This window comes from Podarcis tiliguerta, assembly GCF_965153285.1.
Source record: "Podarcis tiliguerta genome assembly, chromosome: 18".
Taxonomy (NCBI): domain Eukaryota; kingdom Metazoa; phylum Chordata; class Lepidosauria; order Squamata; family Lacertidae; genus Podarcis; species Podarcis tiliguerta.
In genome coordinates, this window is record NC_139551.1 from 8,991,978 (window position 1) to 9,009,648 (window position 17,671).

The 17,671-nt window shown below is 46.8% G+C and overlaps 1 protein-coding gene across 2 annotated transcripts in view; it reads right to left on the reverse strand.

The window, feature by feature from the left end:
• The window catches only part of KDM4B (lysine demethylase 4B), a 200,640-nt gene that overhangs the window by 13,375 nt on the left and 169,594 nt on the right, over positions 1-17,671 (reverse strand). For both annotated transcript variants that reach the window (XM_083421415.1, XM_083421416.1), the window contains exons 14-17: positions 10,147-10,363; positions 3,141-3,217; positions 2,838-2,893; positions 1,484-1,592 (exon numbers count right to left, since the gene is read on the reverse strand). In XM_083421415.1, the coding sequence (XP_083277541.1) occupies positions 1,484-1,592; positions 2,838-2,893; positions 3,141-3,217; positions 10,147-10,363 (459 nt within the window). The remainder of the gene's footprint in view (positions 1-1,483; positions 1,593-2,837; positions 2,894-3,140; positions 3,218-10,146; positions 10,364-17,671) is intronic.

Below are 17,671 nucleotides of genomic sequence, written 5' to 3' on the forward strand. Positions count from 1 at the left end.
GCAAAGGAGAACAAGCAGTGGATCTGGGTGCCTGGTTTCTAGCTTTTAAGCTAGTTAACTGCGGCAGGGGGCTCATCTTCTGCAAGATGTCTTGCCTGATTCGCTTTCCCACTGAGACTAATTCAAGCCCGGTCTATTTAACCCACTCAAGTTTTCAATGCAAAAAAAAAAAAAAAAGGGGGGGGGGAGCTATTTCTCTCTTTATGGCACGAGGAGCTGCACAACCTGAGCAAGAATTCAATAACTAGGCTAGATTACTGCAATGCATTATACATGGGGCTGCCTCTGAAGGAATCTTCAGCCGCTGCAGAATTCATTGGCCAAGTTGCTCAAGACGATTTGAGCGTATAATGCCAATCCTGTCCTGACTGCACTGGCTGCCAATCAGTTTCCGGGCCAAAATCAAAGTGCTAGTTTTGACCTATAAAACTTTAAATGGCTCAGGACTGCAGTACCTTCAGGACTGCCTCTCCCCATATGAACCAACCTGGACAATCATCATCAGAGGCCTTCTTCATGTGCCTTAATCAGACCCCATCTGTTCTCCAAGACAGACAGAGATCTTCCCAGACCCTGATAAGAGCCCTGTAATGGAGGACTGAACGAGGGACCTTCTAGAGGCAAAGTATGTGCTCTACTACTGAGCTAAGGATTCTTTCAACAGATTCTTGCAGCAAGGTGGAGGACTGTGCCTCTTCATTTCTGTTTGCTGCAGTTCAGCACAGCTCCTTATGTGGAGTGCCATAGTTAGACTCAATACCATGATTTGCCCAGCCCTTCAGATCTGCTCATCCCACCACCCAAGGAATGAAGGGATTATTGGGAGCAGCTGAAAAGTCTCCCGATTTGTGTTTATGTGTGTATGTGCGTGTTTGCATTTTAAGGCTCTAGATTCTAAAACTTGCATATGGGCCAGTGCATGCGGTTCCTGAAAAAACAAGGGCTAGTAACATGGTTCATGCAAAAATAAAAAATAAAAAGGCAGAAACTCCAGACCAAACACATTCTGTGAAACTGCTATTCAAAACAGCAAGGAAATGCAGAGCAGACAAAGGGATGGGACAAGCCGTAAAGCCTCATGGCAGCTGCAGAGGACTTAACAGATTTCTCTGGGGAGGCCCATTAAGCAGTACAAGCAAGTCCCATGTAAAAAAAGGATTTTTAATTTGCTGTTACAAGCGTGGGTAATGAAGAGGACGGCGAGCTGGAAATGTCAGGTTATCCATAAAGGAGCTAGCTCCACACAATTTATCGCTTGTGTATCAATTCAGAGCCGTCACTCTGGCCTGAATAATGAATGCATTTTACCTCCACAGCATGAACCAAAGCCCCCTTTGTAGGGGGAGGGAGAAACTAAGCAGCATAACAGAGCCTCTCCTAACCTCCAAGCCAAAGTCTGCCAGAGCTCTCAGCAGGCTGACACCCTGCATCACTTTTCAAGTTATGCTCCCCCTTTTTCCTACCCATTTTGATGGGTCCTTACCAGTTTCCACCTTTGCTCCAAAACGGCAGTGATGTCTACAGGGTGGCGCTCAATGACATTGAGGAAGCGGGCTTCAGGGACAGCGATTGCACAGATTACATGGACCCACCTGCAAAACAACGAAAACGAAAATAATAATAATAATGAAAAGCTACTCTCTTCATGGTCCATGGAGCACGTGGCCCGTAGGCTAGCAGTTGCTGGTCCCTGCAGAAAGCTCACTGGCAGCAATGAAACTGGACTAATCGGCTCTCCAGTAATCTAGGAGCACTTATTACAGAAACAACAATTCTGGCACACCTCGCAATAGAAAGGTGGGTGCTGTGCCTCAGCCTGTCTCACTTTAGAAGTTACTAGTTGAATGCCTGCAACGTTTATTTCTCAAAGTTTTGGGAGAAGTCTCTGTCAGGGAACTGCCATCAGTGCCAGAGGGAGAGAGCAAAATCCAGAGGGATTCCGGAGAGCGTCCCGGGATTGGGAGAGGCAGCCCATCTTCTGGGGGAAGAGAATCAGCGTAGCACCAGTGGAGAAGGGGGGCAGATGGGGGAAGCGGCAAGGCGGTCCCATGACTCCTTGCCGGGGACCAGCGGGGAGAGTAGAGGTCCTCCGCTGCCTACGCCCTCCTTGAGCAGAAGGCTTTCGCGCAGAGAGAGAAGGAGAAGACTAGGCGTCAAAGAGCTTCTTTGCTGGAAGAAGTTTAAGAAACGCCCACTGACGGATTCTGCCAGCGATTGAGACAGCCACGGGTGAGTGGCTGTCCGGACAGAAAAGGTTCACTCAGGCAACCCAGCCAGGTGTTTGCACCGGCTTACGCACGAGCAACCCCTAGAACCATTACAGTCTCTAAAGCATGAAATAGGGAACATGAGGCCCTGCATATGCTGTCGGACTCCCAACTCCCAGCCTCAGCCTGCGCGGCCAACGCTCAGGGAAGATGAGAATTATCATTCAAGAACATACGGAGGGCCACAGCTCCCCCAGCCTAGTTCTGGAGAATGGCCCTTTCCCCTGCTTAACCCCTCCCCATTGTCCCCGGGGGAGGAAGAAAATGGCCCTGCCACTGCTAAGCCACAGCGCCACTAACTTAAAAATAAAAATGCAAAACAGAAATATTAAACAGAAAGCTTAGCTGCAAATCTCCCTGAAGAGTTAAAAAGGCATCACACAGATTAAGGTAGCCTAAACCACCCAAGAGACTTTGCAAATGGAAATAACAAATCCAAGTCCACCTAGAAAGGTAGCCATAGCAATGGGATTTTGAGGATCTTCTTGTTATAAACTTATAAAATCCTGCTGGATTGCGAGGCATGCAAATTATTTTATTTTATATATATATTTTTTGTATTCTAGATACCTTCCATCTGTGGTCCTTTGAAGGGCTCCTCCCCTGAGATTACAAAGACAGCAATCCTACAGGCACAATATTGAAAAAAAACAGGTTAGCAATTAAAGAAGAAAAAAGACATTTCAAGGAAGAGTCCAAACGTTTTCATACTAGGGGCATGTCTATTGAGGTAGCGTCTGGAAAATCTTTTAAAACAAAACAAGCAAGCAGTATGTTTATAGCCCACATGGTTATGAAGTTAAGCTTGAACCCTAAATTGGGACGTGCACGTTATAGCCTTGCCCCAATGTCCTCCAAAAAGGCTTGACTTACCGCTAGCAATGCATTGGCTGAGCACCGGGAACAGGTCCAGCCTTCATTCACTATGTCAGGATGTATCCCATAGCAACCTGTGACAAATAGAAAAGCATCAGGTTGAAATAAATAGAAAGCAACACTAAAAATCCAGGCACATATTTCACATTTCGGCTCTTCGAGGAGCAGAATTGATGCCATGGGAGTAATGCAAGAAACCATCTTAGTAAAACCAGAGGCTCAGAGAGAGGAAGGGAAAACCATCGTGTGCACAAAGCTCAGCTAATGAATTATCCGCATGCCTGGCTCACTCATTTCTGGTGCTCAGAACAAGATATGAATAACACACCTAATAAAAACAGACAAAAGATGAATACTACGCCTTCTCTCCTCCCTACCATCCAAAATCTTCCCCTCTAAATGCTAGCCCAAATAAAAAAAAAACATTTCACAATGCTTTTGCAAGAAGCTCAAAAGCTAGGGCATTGGCCCTCCTTCGGGACAGGAGAGTTCCGCAGCTGAGAAGCAGCCACCACTGGTGCCCTACGCACATCTCTGCACTTCAGATGGCCAGAAAAGAAATTTACAAGGGCATTTCATATTTAATAGATAAAAGAGGAGGCAGGCCCTTCGACCCTGTGCGCACAATGACTTAAAACACCCGCTTTACATCAGGGGTGGGGAATCCAGTGCAGGGGTGTAGGAAAGTGGGGGCGGCCGACCCTGGGTGTCATCTCTGAGGGGGGTGTCAAAAAAGCACACCGCGGGGGGGGGGGGCTCGTTCCGTCACCGCCGTGCGTGGCACATTGCCCCCCCCCAAACCCGTGCAGCTTGCCCCGGGTGCACGGCATGGCCACCGCTCCGGGCGTCCACGCAGCTAACTCTGCCACTGATCAGTGGCCCTTCAGCCTCAGTCTCCATGGCTAACAGACAAGTCTGCATGGCTTTCGGGTGCTGCTGGTTCCCCACTCTGGTTCTACGTGATTTAACTCTAGGAGAAGGGCCAAAGCAAAGTGAAAGGCTCCAAGTAAGTCACAGCCGCTCTCTCTCTTTCAACAGGATATTTGGGTGAGGTACTTTAATACTTTATTTCTACAATCTCGGTGGTGGGGAGAGAATAAACCTTCAGGTAATGCAGAAGCCTTTTGAGTTACATAAAAGGCAGCTACTTAACAGAGGCAGATATAATCCCCATAAGGGAAAGGATGGGCCAGTGGTTAAGTCAATAATGTAAAGCCCATAGTCTCCTTGAAGTCTCTCTCTCTCTCTCTCTCTCTCTCTCTCTCTCTCTCTCTCACACACACACACACACACACACCCGAGGGCAGGGGAGGCAGAAGATTTAATCTAGACCTTGTGAAAAAGAAAGACCTCGGTTGTCACACCTTCAGAAAGCTGATCAGGAAAGCAAAATGGAAACTGTTGTCTTTAATTAAAATATTTATGGAGTCCAAAAGAGCTGTGTGAAGAGACTGTGAAATTTCAACATCGATTTCTTGCTTCAAGAGAGCACAGAAAAATACGCTTCTGTATTTGGGGAGAGGGTGGAAGAATAGGTCTTTTGGAAGAGCAGATGCATTTTTTGAAAGATGCAAACTAAAAACAAAATGCAAACAGAGGGAGAGAGACAATAAGGAAGTATTGATTGTGCGGGGCGGGGGGGGGGGAGTGTTTGCAACGACCACAGTGTGGTTTTCGAGCTCTGCTTCTTAAAAGGTATGGAAAAAAAGAGCCTGGCTAGATTAGATGGATTGTGACCATTCTTGAACATTTCAAAGTATGACAAATACAGTGGTGCCCCGCAAGACGAATGCCTTGCAAGACGGAAAACCCGCAAGACGAAAGGGTTTTCCGTCTGCAGCGGCGCTTCGCAAGACGAATTTCCCTATGGGCTTGCTTCACAAGACGAAAATTGACGAAAATTTTCGGGGGGGGGGTTTCGCTCCAAAACCCCTTTTTCTGAATCGCTAAGCTGCTAAAAGCATTTTAGCAGCAAAACCGCTAATCCCCCAAGCCTTAAAAAGCCGTTTTTAGCCCTTAAAGTGCCAATAGCGCTAATAGCGCTACTCCGTCAATGGGCTTGCTTCGCAAGACGAAAAAACCGCAAGACGAAAAGACTCGCGGAACGGATTCTTTTCGTCTTACGAGGCACCACTGTAACTGCATTTTATATACTGAGTTCAGATATCTCTTACGGAACTAGTAAAACCGGTGAAACCTGCAACAAAATGCCACAGGGCAAAGTGCTCCTGTTCTGAGTTACGGCAAGGCAGCCATATCTCCTTCCCATACGGTCCCTTCTGGAGAGCCATGGGCTGGTATAGAATACATCTCTTATGACTCTGGTGGGGTGTGTACAGATGCAGGGACCGTATATACTGTGGGTTCATGGGGAGGGAGCAGCACAGGAGGAATCAACCTTGCTAACCTCATCCAAAACTCCACACATACACCCCACACTCACACACGTGAACAAATCTCATCTCCAGGCTTGACTACTGTAATTCGCTCTACGCAGAGCTGCCCTTGAAGCTGTCCCAGAAACTCCAGCGGGTACAGAATGCTGCAGCGAGGCTCCTCACGGGGTCTCTGCCATGGGAGCATATTCACCCAGTGCTTTTCAAGCTGCACTGGCTCCCGGTGGAGTACAGGGTCAGGTTTAAGGTGCTGCTTTTGACCTTTAAAGCCCTTCACGGCCTAGGACCCTCGTACCTACGGGACCGCCTCTCCTGGTATGCCCCACGGAGAACCCTAAGGTCCATAAATAGCAACACCCTAGTGGTCCCGGGCCCTAAGGAAGTCAGATTAGCCTCAACCAGAGCCAGGGCCTTCTCAACACTGGCCCCGGCCTGGTGGAACGCTCTGCCTCATGAGACCAGGGCCCTGCAGGATCTGATTTCTTTCCGCAGGGCCTGTAAGACAGAGTTCTTCCACCTGGCCTTTGGCTTGGAGCCAATTTGATTCCCTCCCTCTCTTTCTTTTTTCTTTTCCTTCTCCTCCTGCGATAAGGCTACATTTCAATATTTTAATGTTCCATTATTTTAATGTTGTATTTTACTTTTGTTTTTAAGTTGTAATCATTCATCTTGTTTTTATTATTGCTTGTAAGCCTCTCTGAGCCCGGCCTTGGCTGGGGAGGGCGGGGTATAAATAAAAAAATATTATTATTATTATTATTACAGCCAACCAAAGACAACCAACCACACCCTTGGCCACCCCCAACCTCTCTCACCACCAAGGAAATATAACAAGCAAATAGTAAGAGAACGCGCATACAAGTGATGCTGACACAAAACCCCACACATACACTAAGTAGAAAAATAGAAGCATTCTCACCCCACTCACCATTTCACCCTCCCGCTCTTTCCTTCCCAACTGAATACTGCATGCAACACTAATGTCTCACAACGAAGGAAACTGATCACAGAAAGCACAACTTGAAAAAAGAGGCCATGCACATATTTTTGAAAACTAAGAAACCTTTGATAAAAAAGAGATGTTTCAGAAACTTTCCCTTGTCCTTCCTAGACCTTCTCTGCCTTCCAAATTAACCATTCTGCTCAGGCTGAAAGCTTTGAAGGAGGCCGGCCTATAATGGATGTGTCAGAGGGGGGAAAAGACCCAATAACATAATGGACTCTCCTCTAATAGATACTGTCTTGCCAGGAGCCCAATCTATAAACAGAAAACCAGAAAACATCAGAAGGGAGGCTTGAGCATCTGAAACAAATAAATAAAAAAATGCCCTTTGGTTTATGGCAGGTGACATTCCCAACCCTTGCTTGGGGTGAGGCAGAGAGGCTTGGGCCTGGCTTCTTTTTCTCTTGGGGGTTTGCTTTCAAATGGGAACTGCGGCTGCTACCTATTGCTCAAATATTTTGCTTTGGCATCTCTGTTGGAAGATGCCCTCAAGGTTTCTTGCGAAGGACTGTTTGCATATACTTATACGCACCAGAGCCTGTTCCTCACAAGGGTTATAGAAGGATAAGCCAGAGAGGAAGAAATCCATACCCAGTATGCCGAGGACACCCTGGGAAGGACGCCACAAACCCCACTCTGATAACTTTCGCAAAAGAATACATGAGTAAGGTGTCTACGTGGTACACCCACCCCTTCCCTCCTCATTTAATACTCTCCGTAAAATTAAAAACCCTTAAGTGTCTGCTCGAGTCTGAAGACACTCCTTAGTCCCAAAACTCACATCTCCATTCTCTTCCCACTTGCCCAAAAAGAGCTCAGAAGGGAAGGGGAAGCAGACCAATGGCAACTTCAGAAATGACATCTTAAGGAGGAACAAATTTTATTAGGCCACAGCTCCGGGACAGGGGCACATGCCCTCCATGCAGGTCCCAGGTCCATGAGTGGGAAACAAAGAGCAAGAGAGAAAAGTCGACCAAAAGGCAAAATGTCCAATTTATGCAAAACAATCCTGCAGGACTGAAAAGTTTACGTCCTGCTGTTTAAACACAAACTGGCCAAAACATGGATAGCTATCCCCAAAGATGTCACAGTCTGTGTTATACCTTGTGATTCAAGGAATAGGTACCTTAATGGATTGTCTGGAGGTTTTTGGAGGATTGTTGGTGGCTATTGAGGTTGAATCCTGACAAGACAGAAGTATTGTTTTAGGGTGACAGGGGGTGGGCAGGTGTGGGGGGGACCCCTGGTTCTGAATGAGGTAATTGTGCCCCTGAAGGACCAGGTGTGCAGCCTGGGAGTCATTTTGAACTGATAGCTGTCCATGGAGCTGTGTCTAGGGCAGCTGTTTACCAGCTCCACCTGGTACGCAGGCTAAGAGCCTCCCTGCCCGCAGACTGTCTCGCCAGAGTGGTGCATGCTCTGGTTATCTCCCGCTTGAACTACTGCAATGAGCTCTATGTGGGGCTACCCTTGAAGGTGACCAAGAAACTACAACTAATCCAGAATGTGGCAGCTAGACTGGTGACTGGCGGTGGCCACTGAGACCACATAACACCAGACCTGACCTACACTGAAGACCTACACTGAAAGACCTACACTGGCTCCCAGTACATTTCCGAGCACAATTCAAAGTGTTGGTGCTGACCTTTAAAGCCCTAAATGGCCTTGGCCCAGTATACCTGAAGGAGCGTCTCCACCCCAATCATTCAGCCCAGACACTGAGTTCCAGTGCTGAGGGCCTTCTGGCAGTTCCCTCACTGCAATAAGTGAGGTTACAGGGAACCAGGCAGAGGGCCTTCTCAGCAGCGGCGCCTGCCCTGTGGGACACCCTCCCATCAGATGTCAAGGAAATAAATCACTATCTGACTTTTAGAAGACATCTGAAGGCAACCCTATATCAGAAATTTTTTAATGTTTAATGCTTTACAATTTTTTATGTGATGTAAGCTGCCCAGAGTGACTGGGGAAACCCAGCCAGATGGGCGGGGTATTAATAACAACAGCAGCAACAACAATACTAATAGATTCAAGTCTCAGTAGTCATGAGGCTCCCAAAGAACATGAAACAGAGTCTGTGAAATGCTGCTTGTGCTCACTGACAGCCAGCCTGAGCAGACAGGCGAGGGATGGCAGGGTATAGCTTCAAGAAATACTGTATTTTGCGCTCCATAGGACGCACCGGCCCATAGGACGCACCTAGGTTTTGTTGGGGGGGGGGGAATTAAAGAAAAAAAAATTATTTCCCCCCCAGGTGCGCGGCTGGAAGAACCAGGTCGGGAAACAGTGGGAAGGCGTGCTCCGCCTCCCCGCTGTCCCCCGAGCTTGTGGGGCTGGCGATGGGGAGAAGTGCGCTGAGCCCGGGACTGCAGGCAGCTCTGCGCAGCCACCGGGAGCCCGGCGGGACTTCGCGCCCCTCTCCCGATGGCCGCGCAGAGCTGCGCTGAGCCCGGGACTGCAGGCAGCTCTGCGCAACCCTCGGAGCCGGTCTCCCGAGGGTTGCACAGAGCTTCCTGAAGCCTGGAGAGCGAGAGGGGTCGGTGCGCACCGGCCCCTCTCGCTCTCCAGGCTTCAGCGAAAGCCTGCATTCACCCCATAGGACGCACACACATTTCCCCTTCATTTTTGGAGGGGAAAATGTGCGTCCTATAGGGCGAAAAATATGGTAATTGAGCCAACTTCACAGAGAAGAAACAAGGCGGCAGCAGGAGAAATGCTCATGGTTGACGAACATTTAACCAGAGGTCAGAAAGATGAAGGACAATCGGTTGAAGACAAAAGAGTGACATTAAGTTACAGGATGGGAGAAGGAGCATAGCATAAGTGGCAGAGCACTTGTTCTGCAGACAGAAGATCACAGGGTTGGTTCCTGGCATCTCCATTTGGAAATATCAGGTAGAAAGTGCAAGCATAGAATTGTAGAGTTGGAAGGGATCCTGAGAGTCTTCTAGTCGAACCCCCTTGCATTTCAGGAAACAAGACCTCTCTGTGTCTACAAGACCCAGACCTCTCTGCCAGCCACAGTGGACCAACCTGGGCTATGTGGACTATCTAAGGCAGCTTTCGATGCCTCTGTGCTTTGTGATGGTTGAGGGAGGGGGCAATGAAACCCAGAGAAAGGCAGTTCTAGTTCTAAGCATGCACAGACCTCCTTGGAAATCTACTGTATTTTTTGCTCTATAAGACTCCCTTTTTCCGGTGTGTCGGTGTGTCTTATGGAGCGAATGCAGGCTGCGCAGCTATCCCAGAAGCCAGAACAGCGAGAGGGATCGCTGCTTTCGCTGTGCAGCGATCCCTCTTGCTGTTCTGGCTTCTGAGATTCAGAATATTTTTTTTTCTTGTTTTCCTCCTCCAAAAACTAGGTGCGTCTTGTGGTCTGGTGCGTCTTATAGAGCGAAAAATACGGTACATCCCTCCCAGGGATGCTCTCAGGTGGCTGTTCTTACCAGGCCACCTGTGCTGCAGCAACAGGTGGAGGGTGTTTTCCTCCAACGCAATGCTGCAGGGCAGAGGGGGAAGGATCGACAGAAGTTCTGGTGCCACCAAAAAGAAAGGAAGGGCTGGGCCCAAAACACAACCACAACAGAGAATCGCAGCGTAGACTTACTGGCATGGACCTGCAGGCAGCACTTGGCACAGGAAATCAGGGGGCTGCTTCCATCCTCTCCGATGTAGGAGTTGGAAGGGAGGGGCTCTGTGTTTTCGCCACTTGAGGTGAAGCACATCTCAGGAATCAGAGGCTTGGTCTTCTGCTCGTACTTCAGAGGTGGCTGGAGCGAGGAGCTTTCTCCTCCAGGGGCGACTGTGGCTCTCTCTTTTTCCAACTACAAGAAGGGGGGGGGGGATACAAATTACTACTGAGTAGAGCTTGCTCATCATCCAGAGAGTCTGGAAAGCAATTAAATAGACAAGTCAACCTCTGATGATCCCCTTTATTTTTACAGTTCATTCCCTTTTGCTATGGAGACAATGCAACTCCACCCAACTGATTTGATTTACGTGACTTATCTGTCTCATTCACCACACAACAACTTAAAGTCCTGGGTTCAGATGTAACAGAAAGCCCGTTTCCCCCTATGTGAACGAGCTGCAGTGAGCCTTGAGTTCACATGTTCACACCTCTCCTCTTTTGTGGCTACAAGGAGATGGGAAACGCTTAATAAGCATTTTAAACAAGTTCTAGTTCCCCATGCCGTCTGAACTTGGGGATCTTCAGTTTGTTTAAACTCTGGTTAGAGAGAAGTCAAGATCAAACTGTGGTCTCATGATCTGGTTTACTCACAAACCAGAGCTAGACAAACCACAGCTGAGCTCAGGTGTAAATCTCAAAGAATTGTAGAGCTGGAAGGGACCCTAATGGTCATCTAGTCCAATCCCCTGCAATGCAGGAATCCTGTCCACAACTATCCCAGGGGTGGGGGCGGGGGCCTCGAACCACCAATCTTCTAGTTGACAGCCAGACACACTGACCCATTGCTCCTCAGGAAGCTGTGGTTTGGTTGAATCTCCTTTATTCCAGTCACAAGGAGATGGGACAGGCAGCGAGCTAAACTGGGGCAAAAATAGGTTTTATTTTCATGCGGGTCAAAGATGCACACACACACCTGCATGTGCATTTGCGTACACACACAGGCTGGGAGCCTCAATGGTGCTCCTCTGGAGGCTTCACCCGGGGGCAAAAAACCCAGCTAGCGCCCCCCCCCCCCCCCCCGCTACGGCACCAGTGAAATGACACAGTAGGGAAATTCACACTGGAGGAAAACATGGTTTCCCTTGAGATCTGAATTGAGCTGAAGTGACTCACAATGAAAAACTAAGGAAGAACACAATTTTAAAATCCTGTAAAGTTGTGTGTCAGCTTAACATGGGATTCTAATTGATGTGACATTTCTTAAACTAAGGAGTAGCCCCACCCAACGGTGCACTCGTGGGGAAGAGGATGCAAACAGTTTATCACGACTTCTTGGTGCCAGACCTATGAAAAGCTGCATCTGACACGTCCCCTAATTTCAGTGGAACCACTGGAAAAAACCAAGGGTTCATGGTGGCCGCAGGACGTGCTGCAGATAAAGAATATGGGGGAGGAGGTGGGGAGGAGGAGAAGGAAAAGGACATGGTAGGTTTTGTAGGAGATGGATGAGCAAGGGAGGGAGGAAACATGAAAGGGGTGGGGTGGAGAAGCTGGGTGGGCAGATCCAGTAATGAGCCTTCAGGGAGGAGACAGAGGAATGAGCAATCTGGCAGGCTTAAGCAGGGGCAGTGTCTCATTAGACTTGAGAAACATCAATTCAACATTTATTTGATGCTAACTGCATGGCCAGCACTGCAAAGCATTTGATCCACCATGCTCAGAGGAAGGAGCAAAGGAGGTTCGCAGGTAGGTGTAAATGCAGAAAGGGTTACCCGCTGCTGTTTTCTGAAGGAGTTATGACAGAGAAGCAGGTTTTGGGGAGAGAACAGGACATTAGGAAAGGGGACATTAATGCAACATGTGTATGATCATATACTTGTACTATGATCATCAATCAGGAACAACCATGTCTTGGCTCTCTGTGTTCCCAACTAGCCTGGAATCCTAATTTTCCCCACGCAGTGAGCTTATTCAAGATCACTTCATATGGATTAGCTAGCCCTGTAACTACCTTGGTGGAGGGGCAGTGAAATGGAGTCCAGGAGGGTTCTTGCCTCCATTTCAGTGCCTGCTATGCCACAATGAGGCAAGACAAACAGAACTTGTTTGGGGCAGCTTTTGCTTTCTGTCCTTGAGAAAATAATGAATTTATTTCAAGCGAATGAGAGCAGAGAAAGGAGCCACTGCTCACCCCACAAGAAAAGTGAAGCTATGAGTCACATTTGTTGCTATTTTCCTTTCACCCAAATGCACCAGTTGCCAAACATCCTTTGAAAAGGGTTTGGGGGGAAGGGATGGAAGAGAGAGAGATGCATAAGGAGACAGACTAAAAGCAAGACTCGCCGTTCCTCCCCCCACTTCCTTGCAGCTGTCTCCTGCTCCTTCAGCAGGATTCTTTCTCCAGAAGGGCATCTCAAGGCTTCTGGTAGCAAAACCAGCACCGAGGGACAAAGGATTAAACAGAGACCAAGTCTCCTTATCAGTGGCGTAGCGTGGGTTGTCAGCACCCGGGGCAAGGCAAGTAATTTGCGCCCCCCCCCACTGCACTGTCCCTCCCCCAGATAGTCCCTCGCTCTCCACTCCGCACCGCACCGCACGCCTGGCACCCTCCCCTCCACAGTGGGCGGCGACCCGGCGGCTCGGATCGGATTTGCACAGCCAGCACTGCAGTGAGAGAGAGTGAGCCAGGTAGGGGCAGAGAGCTGCAAGTGCGAGCGCCCCCCCAGATGTTGCTCCCGGTGCGGCCGGCCCCCCCTGCACCCCCCACGCTACGCCACTGCTCCTTATAAGTTCACTGCAGAGCAGCACTGTGCGCTGCTAGGGAGACACACTCCGTTGTCCGACAGCAGGAGAAATCAGGAAAATGCCCCCACAACAACACACTTTCACTGTGGAACTTTTGTTTTTAAATAGTGTTTACCCATGTGCAAAGAGTAGGTGGGCTCAAACTGAGGCCAGCATTGGGAGAACCATCAATTCATTATGAAGAAACTGAAGCCCCGGCAGCAAGCATGAAATTCCATGTCCCTTTACTGACTAGAACAGATATGCATTGTTTCGTCTGATTGCAAAAATTCCTACAAACAAACCCCTTCTCAGGAAAATTTAACAATTGCTTGCACAATTTTGTTAAACCAACCAGAGTCTTGACTCGAAAGTTCTCAAAGCTGCCTCTCAGTAGCTCGATAAGGGTTGGTGAGAATGTCCACTGTCATCTCCTTGGTTTGGCAATAGGCCAATTCAACAAGTCCATTTCATCGTGTTGCACACACAGTGCTACTCAACCCTAATGTGCTTGGTTCTCATGTAGAATTTCTTGCTCTACGACAGCTTAAAAGAGCTCTGTCTGGTTGTCTTCAATCAAATAGGCTTCTTCAGTCCCAAACCAAAGTCCATAGTCAGTTGGCTGATTCAGGCTAGTTCTCTGCATGCTTCAGTTGCAGCTACATAATCTTAACTCTGTGGTAGACAAAGCTACATTTCTGCTTATAACTGCCCCAAGAAATGGATCATTTCTAAACAAAAAGAGGAACCCACCTGTTGACTTGCAATCCTTAGTGTCTCCTGCCAAATCAGCATCTGTGTAACCTACTAGTTATGGATTGCAATCTGCTGGCAGCTTAAGTTTACAATTCATGGTTCCCTTTTAGGTATCTGAAAACTCTCTTCGCAACAGTCCAATCCATCCTGGTGAGGGAACGCACTTTCCTATTCAGGATTCCCACTGCATTTGCAATGTCTGGTCTCATTGTCATGGTCAGATATAAAAGTTCCCCTACTGCTGACCTGTACTGGTGGTTGTCTGGTAAGAGTTTAGATTCGTTTCAACTCTTTAGGAAGTCAGTAATCCTTGGTATGGTTATTGGGTTGGCTTCTTGCAGATTTAGACTGTCAAGCAATTCAATGACCACCTGCTTTTGGCTTCGAAGATAAGATCCATCTTCCTTTCTTTCAATTTGGACAGCTAGGTAATAGGAAATTTCCCCAAGATTTTTCACCTTCACATCCTTGGCTAAGTGCCTCATGACTTGGAAATTGTCTTGGAAATTTTTAGTTGTGATGATCAAGTCACCCACAAATGCCAAAGCATAAGAAAATTGTCCATTTTTGAATTAGGAGTGCAAACACTTGTCTGTGTGACCTCGCGTATATCCTGGCTGTTTGAGCATGCTGTGCCACTTCTCATTCTATGCGTTTGCAGCTTGTTTCATTCCATAAAGCCCTTCTGAAGTCTGCATACTAGATGAACTTCCTTTGGCTTGACGAAACCTTTGGGCTGTTCTTTGAGATTCTGCTATGCAAAAATGCAGCTTTTATACGTCTCACGTCCATTTGTTTAGAAGCTAGTATGCTTAAAAGCAGTGGGACGCGGGTGGCGCTGTGGGTTAAACCACGGAGGCTAGGACTTGCTGATCGGAAGGTCGGCGATTCAAATCCCCGCGACAGGGCGAGCTCCCGTTGCTCAGTCCCTGCTCCTGCCAACCTAGCAGTTCGAAAGCACATCAAAGTGCAAGTAGATAAATAGGTACCGCTCCGGCGGGAAGGTAAACGGTGTTTCCATGTGCTGCTCTGGTTCACCAGAAGCAGCTTAGTCATGCTGGCCACATGACCCAGAAGCTGTACGCCACCTCCCTCTGCCAATAAAGCGAGATGAGCGCCGCAACCCCAGAGTCGGTCATGACTGGACCTAATGGTCAGGGGTCCCTTTACCTTTATGCTTAAAAGCAGTCTAATGGCGGTGTACCTCACCACAGGTGTGAAAGTACCATCCAAGTCCTCTCCATACATTTACGAGTAGCCTTTTGCTACAAGTCTTGCTTTGTAGTGCTCGACTTACCCTTCTGCACCCTGCCTCACCTTAAATACTCACTTGCTTCCAATTGCCTTCTTCCCAAGCAGCAGCTTGGTGAGGTTCCAGGTCTTGTTCTGGTGCATCAAACTCCTCCTGTGTAGCATCCTTCCACAGGCAAGCTTCAGTGGCCAGGTGGAAGGTTCTAGGGGACATGCCAACCTTGCAATGTAGGACAGTTGTGGAGCCAGGATACCTTTGTTGGGTCTCAATTAACAACTGACCTTTGGGCTCTGCAGCCACATCTGCATCCTCTTCATCCTCCTGTTTAGGCATCTCGTCATCAGTCTCCATCTCATCCCTTCTGGCAGTAGTGCTACTTGGAATCTGCTCCTCTGCTTCTTCCTCCTGTTCATCATCTGTGCCAGGTGGTGTGGTAGCAGAAGGCAGATATGAACTGTTATATATCATTCAGGAAAGTATATGAGGTCCTGCGTGTCTTCCTTGGACTGCTCAGAATAATCTATTACCGCTCCTCTCTTATCAGCTCTGCTGGGCTCATCAAAATGAACCATATGTCTTGCGCTGACCTTTCCTGTTCTTAAGTCCATAACTCCGTAACCAGGCAAAAACGTTCCTTTGGGTGATTGACATCCAATGCCCTTTTAAAATGTGCTGGAGTAGGGGTTATTAGGTTGTTTTTGTTTTGATTATGTATTTTGAGTTTCTATATTGTGATTTTGTCCTATGAACAGTCCTGAGACCTATAGGGCGCTATAAAAATTTCTTCTTCTTCTTCTTCTTCTTCTTCTTCTTCTTCTTCTTCTTCTTCTTCTTCCTCCTCCTCCTCCTCCTCCCACCAAGCATGAAAATATGTTGCAGGGTTCCCACAACACCTTCATCAAATGCGGCGATACGGGTTTATTGTTTTTGTTTAAAATTTTATTTTTCATTTTCTCATTTTATAAATATTTTAACAGAAAAAACTTAGGTCTTTACATAATCAATCCACATTTCTCTCCTTTCTGCAGTTACTTAGCTTACATCTTTTTGTTACTGCATATCCAGTTCGAACCTCTTTACTAATATTCCCTTTGTATTCCCTTTTAATTATTTCTTACTGCACATGTTTATGTCAATCCTGTTAATGCTTTGTTTACATCTTCAAATAGTATTATTTTTTTTAAAAAAACCTCTCTTTTTGATTTCTTATTCTTCTGGTAAGTTTCACTATTTCTGCATACTCCCGTCAATTTCAATTGCCAGTCTTCCTTCGTTGTAACTGTTTCCGCCTTTCATCTCTGGGCATAAATCATTCGGGCAACCATAGTACCATACATAAATATATATTCTTCCTGTTCTTTGGGTACCTGTCCACCAATTATACCTAAAAGCAAAACTACTGGGTTTTTTTAAACAAAAGTGATCTTCAACCTTTTTTTCAACTCATTATAAATCATTTCCCAGAAAGCTTTTGCTACCTTACATGACCACCACATTTGGAAAAAGGTACCCCCCTTCTCTTTACATTTCCAACAGGTATTGGATTCAGACTTATGCATTTTTGCTAATTTACTGGGAGTCAGATACCATCTATACATAATTTTCATTGAATTTTATCACACCACACGTTGTAAATTTCAAATCCACATTCCACAACCTTTCCCATGCTGCCCATTCAATATTATGTCCTATATACATTGCCCAGAGGGGTTTACTGTTTTTGGCTAGATGAACCAGAGTACAATGCCACCTGAGAAGGACCTTCAGAGAAGTTTCTTGAAGGTGAGATGAGATAGTTCTTAAGGGTGAGGTCCTCTATATGCCATCCCACTCAATGACATTCCCCAATTTGTGTTCCGCAAGTATACTATAGATCAATGAAACCAATATACTTTGGTTTCAATATACTTTGATTCAAATATTGTGAGGGAATGAAATCCTTCCCCTCTTTCTTCTAAATGTTTTGCAAATGAGCAGCACTGGAGAAGTTGAAGCCAATTAGGATGTAGGTCTTTTAGCTTTCTCTTTAGCCTTTCTTTCACTTTTGCTTTGTCTTTGTATATTAGGACTCGAATTCTATATATGTCCATTTCCCCATTCTTTATATTGCCAGTATTTGTCTTCTTGAATAAAGGTGGGATGGTCTAGAAAGGGAATTAATGGAGACGGTTCAGCGGCCAACATTTTCCTTTGATTTTTCCATGTCATAACTGCTGTTTTTAGAAAAGGGTTATCAATTCCCTTTATCACCAAATCTGATAGTTTTAAGAAGGAAAGTGCTTGAAATATTGGCATGCAGGGGGGGCCTGAGTTTGATTTGGCCCCTAATCAGTGGAATTAGTGATTTAATTTGAAATGTCGCATAGCAGAATTGTAAGTTTGGCATTCCAAGTCCTCCCTTAGATCTATGTTTATAAACCATGCTGGAACCAATATGCATTCGTTTACCCAGCATTTTCCATTTTCAAAATGCACACAGAAACCTTTTCTGTCCAAGGTAGACACACTAAGCACGTTGCAGTTCAACATGCAACATTCTCTCTCAATTGATTATTTAGCTTGTGATTTAAGCTTCCTGAACTTGCACTAGATACCTTTATGGGAATATTGCAATCCATTAATGGGTTAATATTGTTAATGCCTCCAAAGAAATTATTATCATAACTCACGTGCAAAGAAGATTTTGTGCCATAACTGTTTACAGTTACA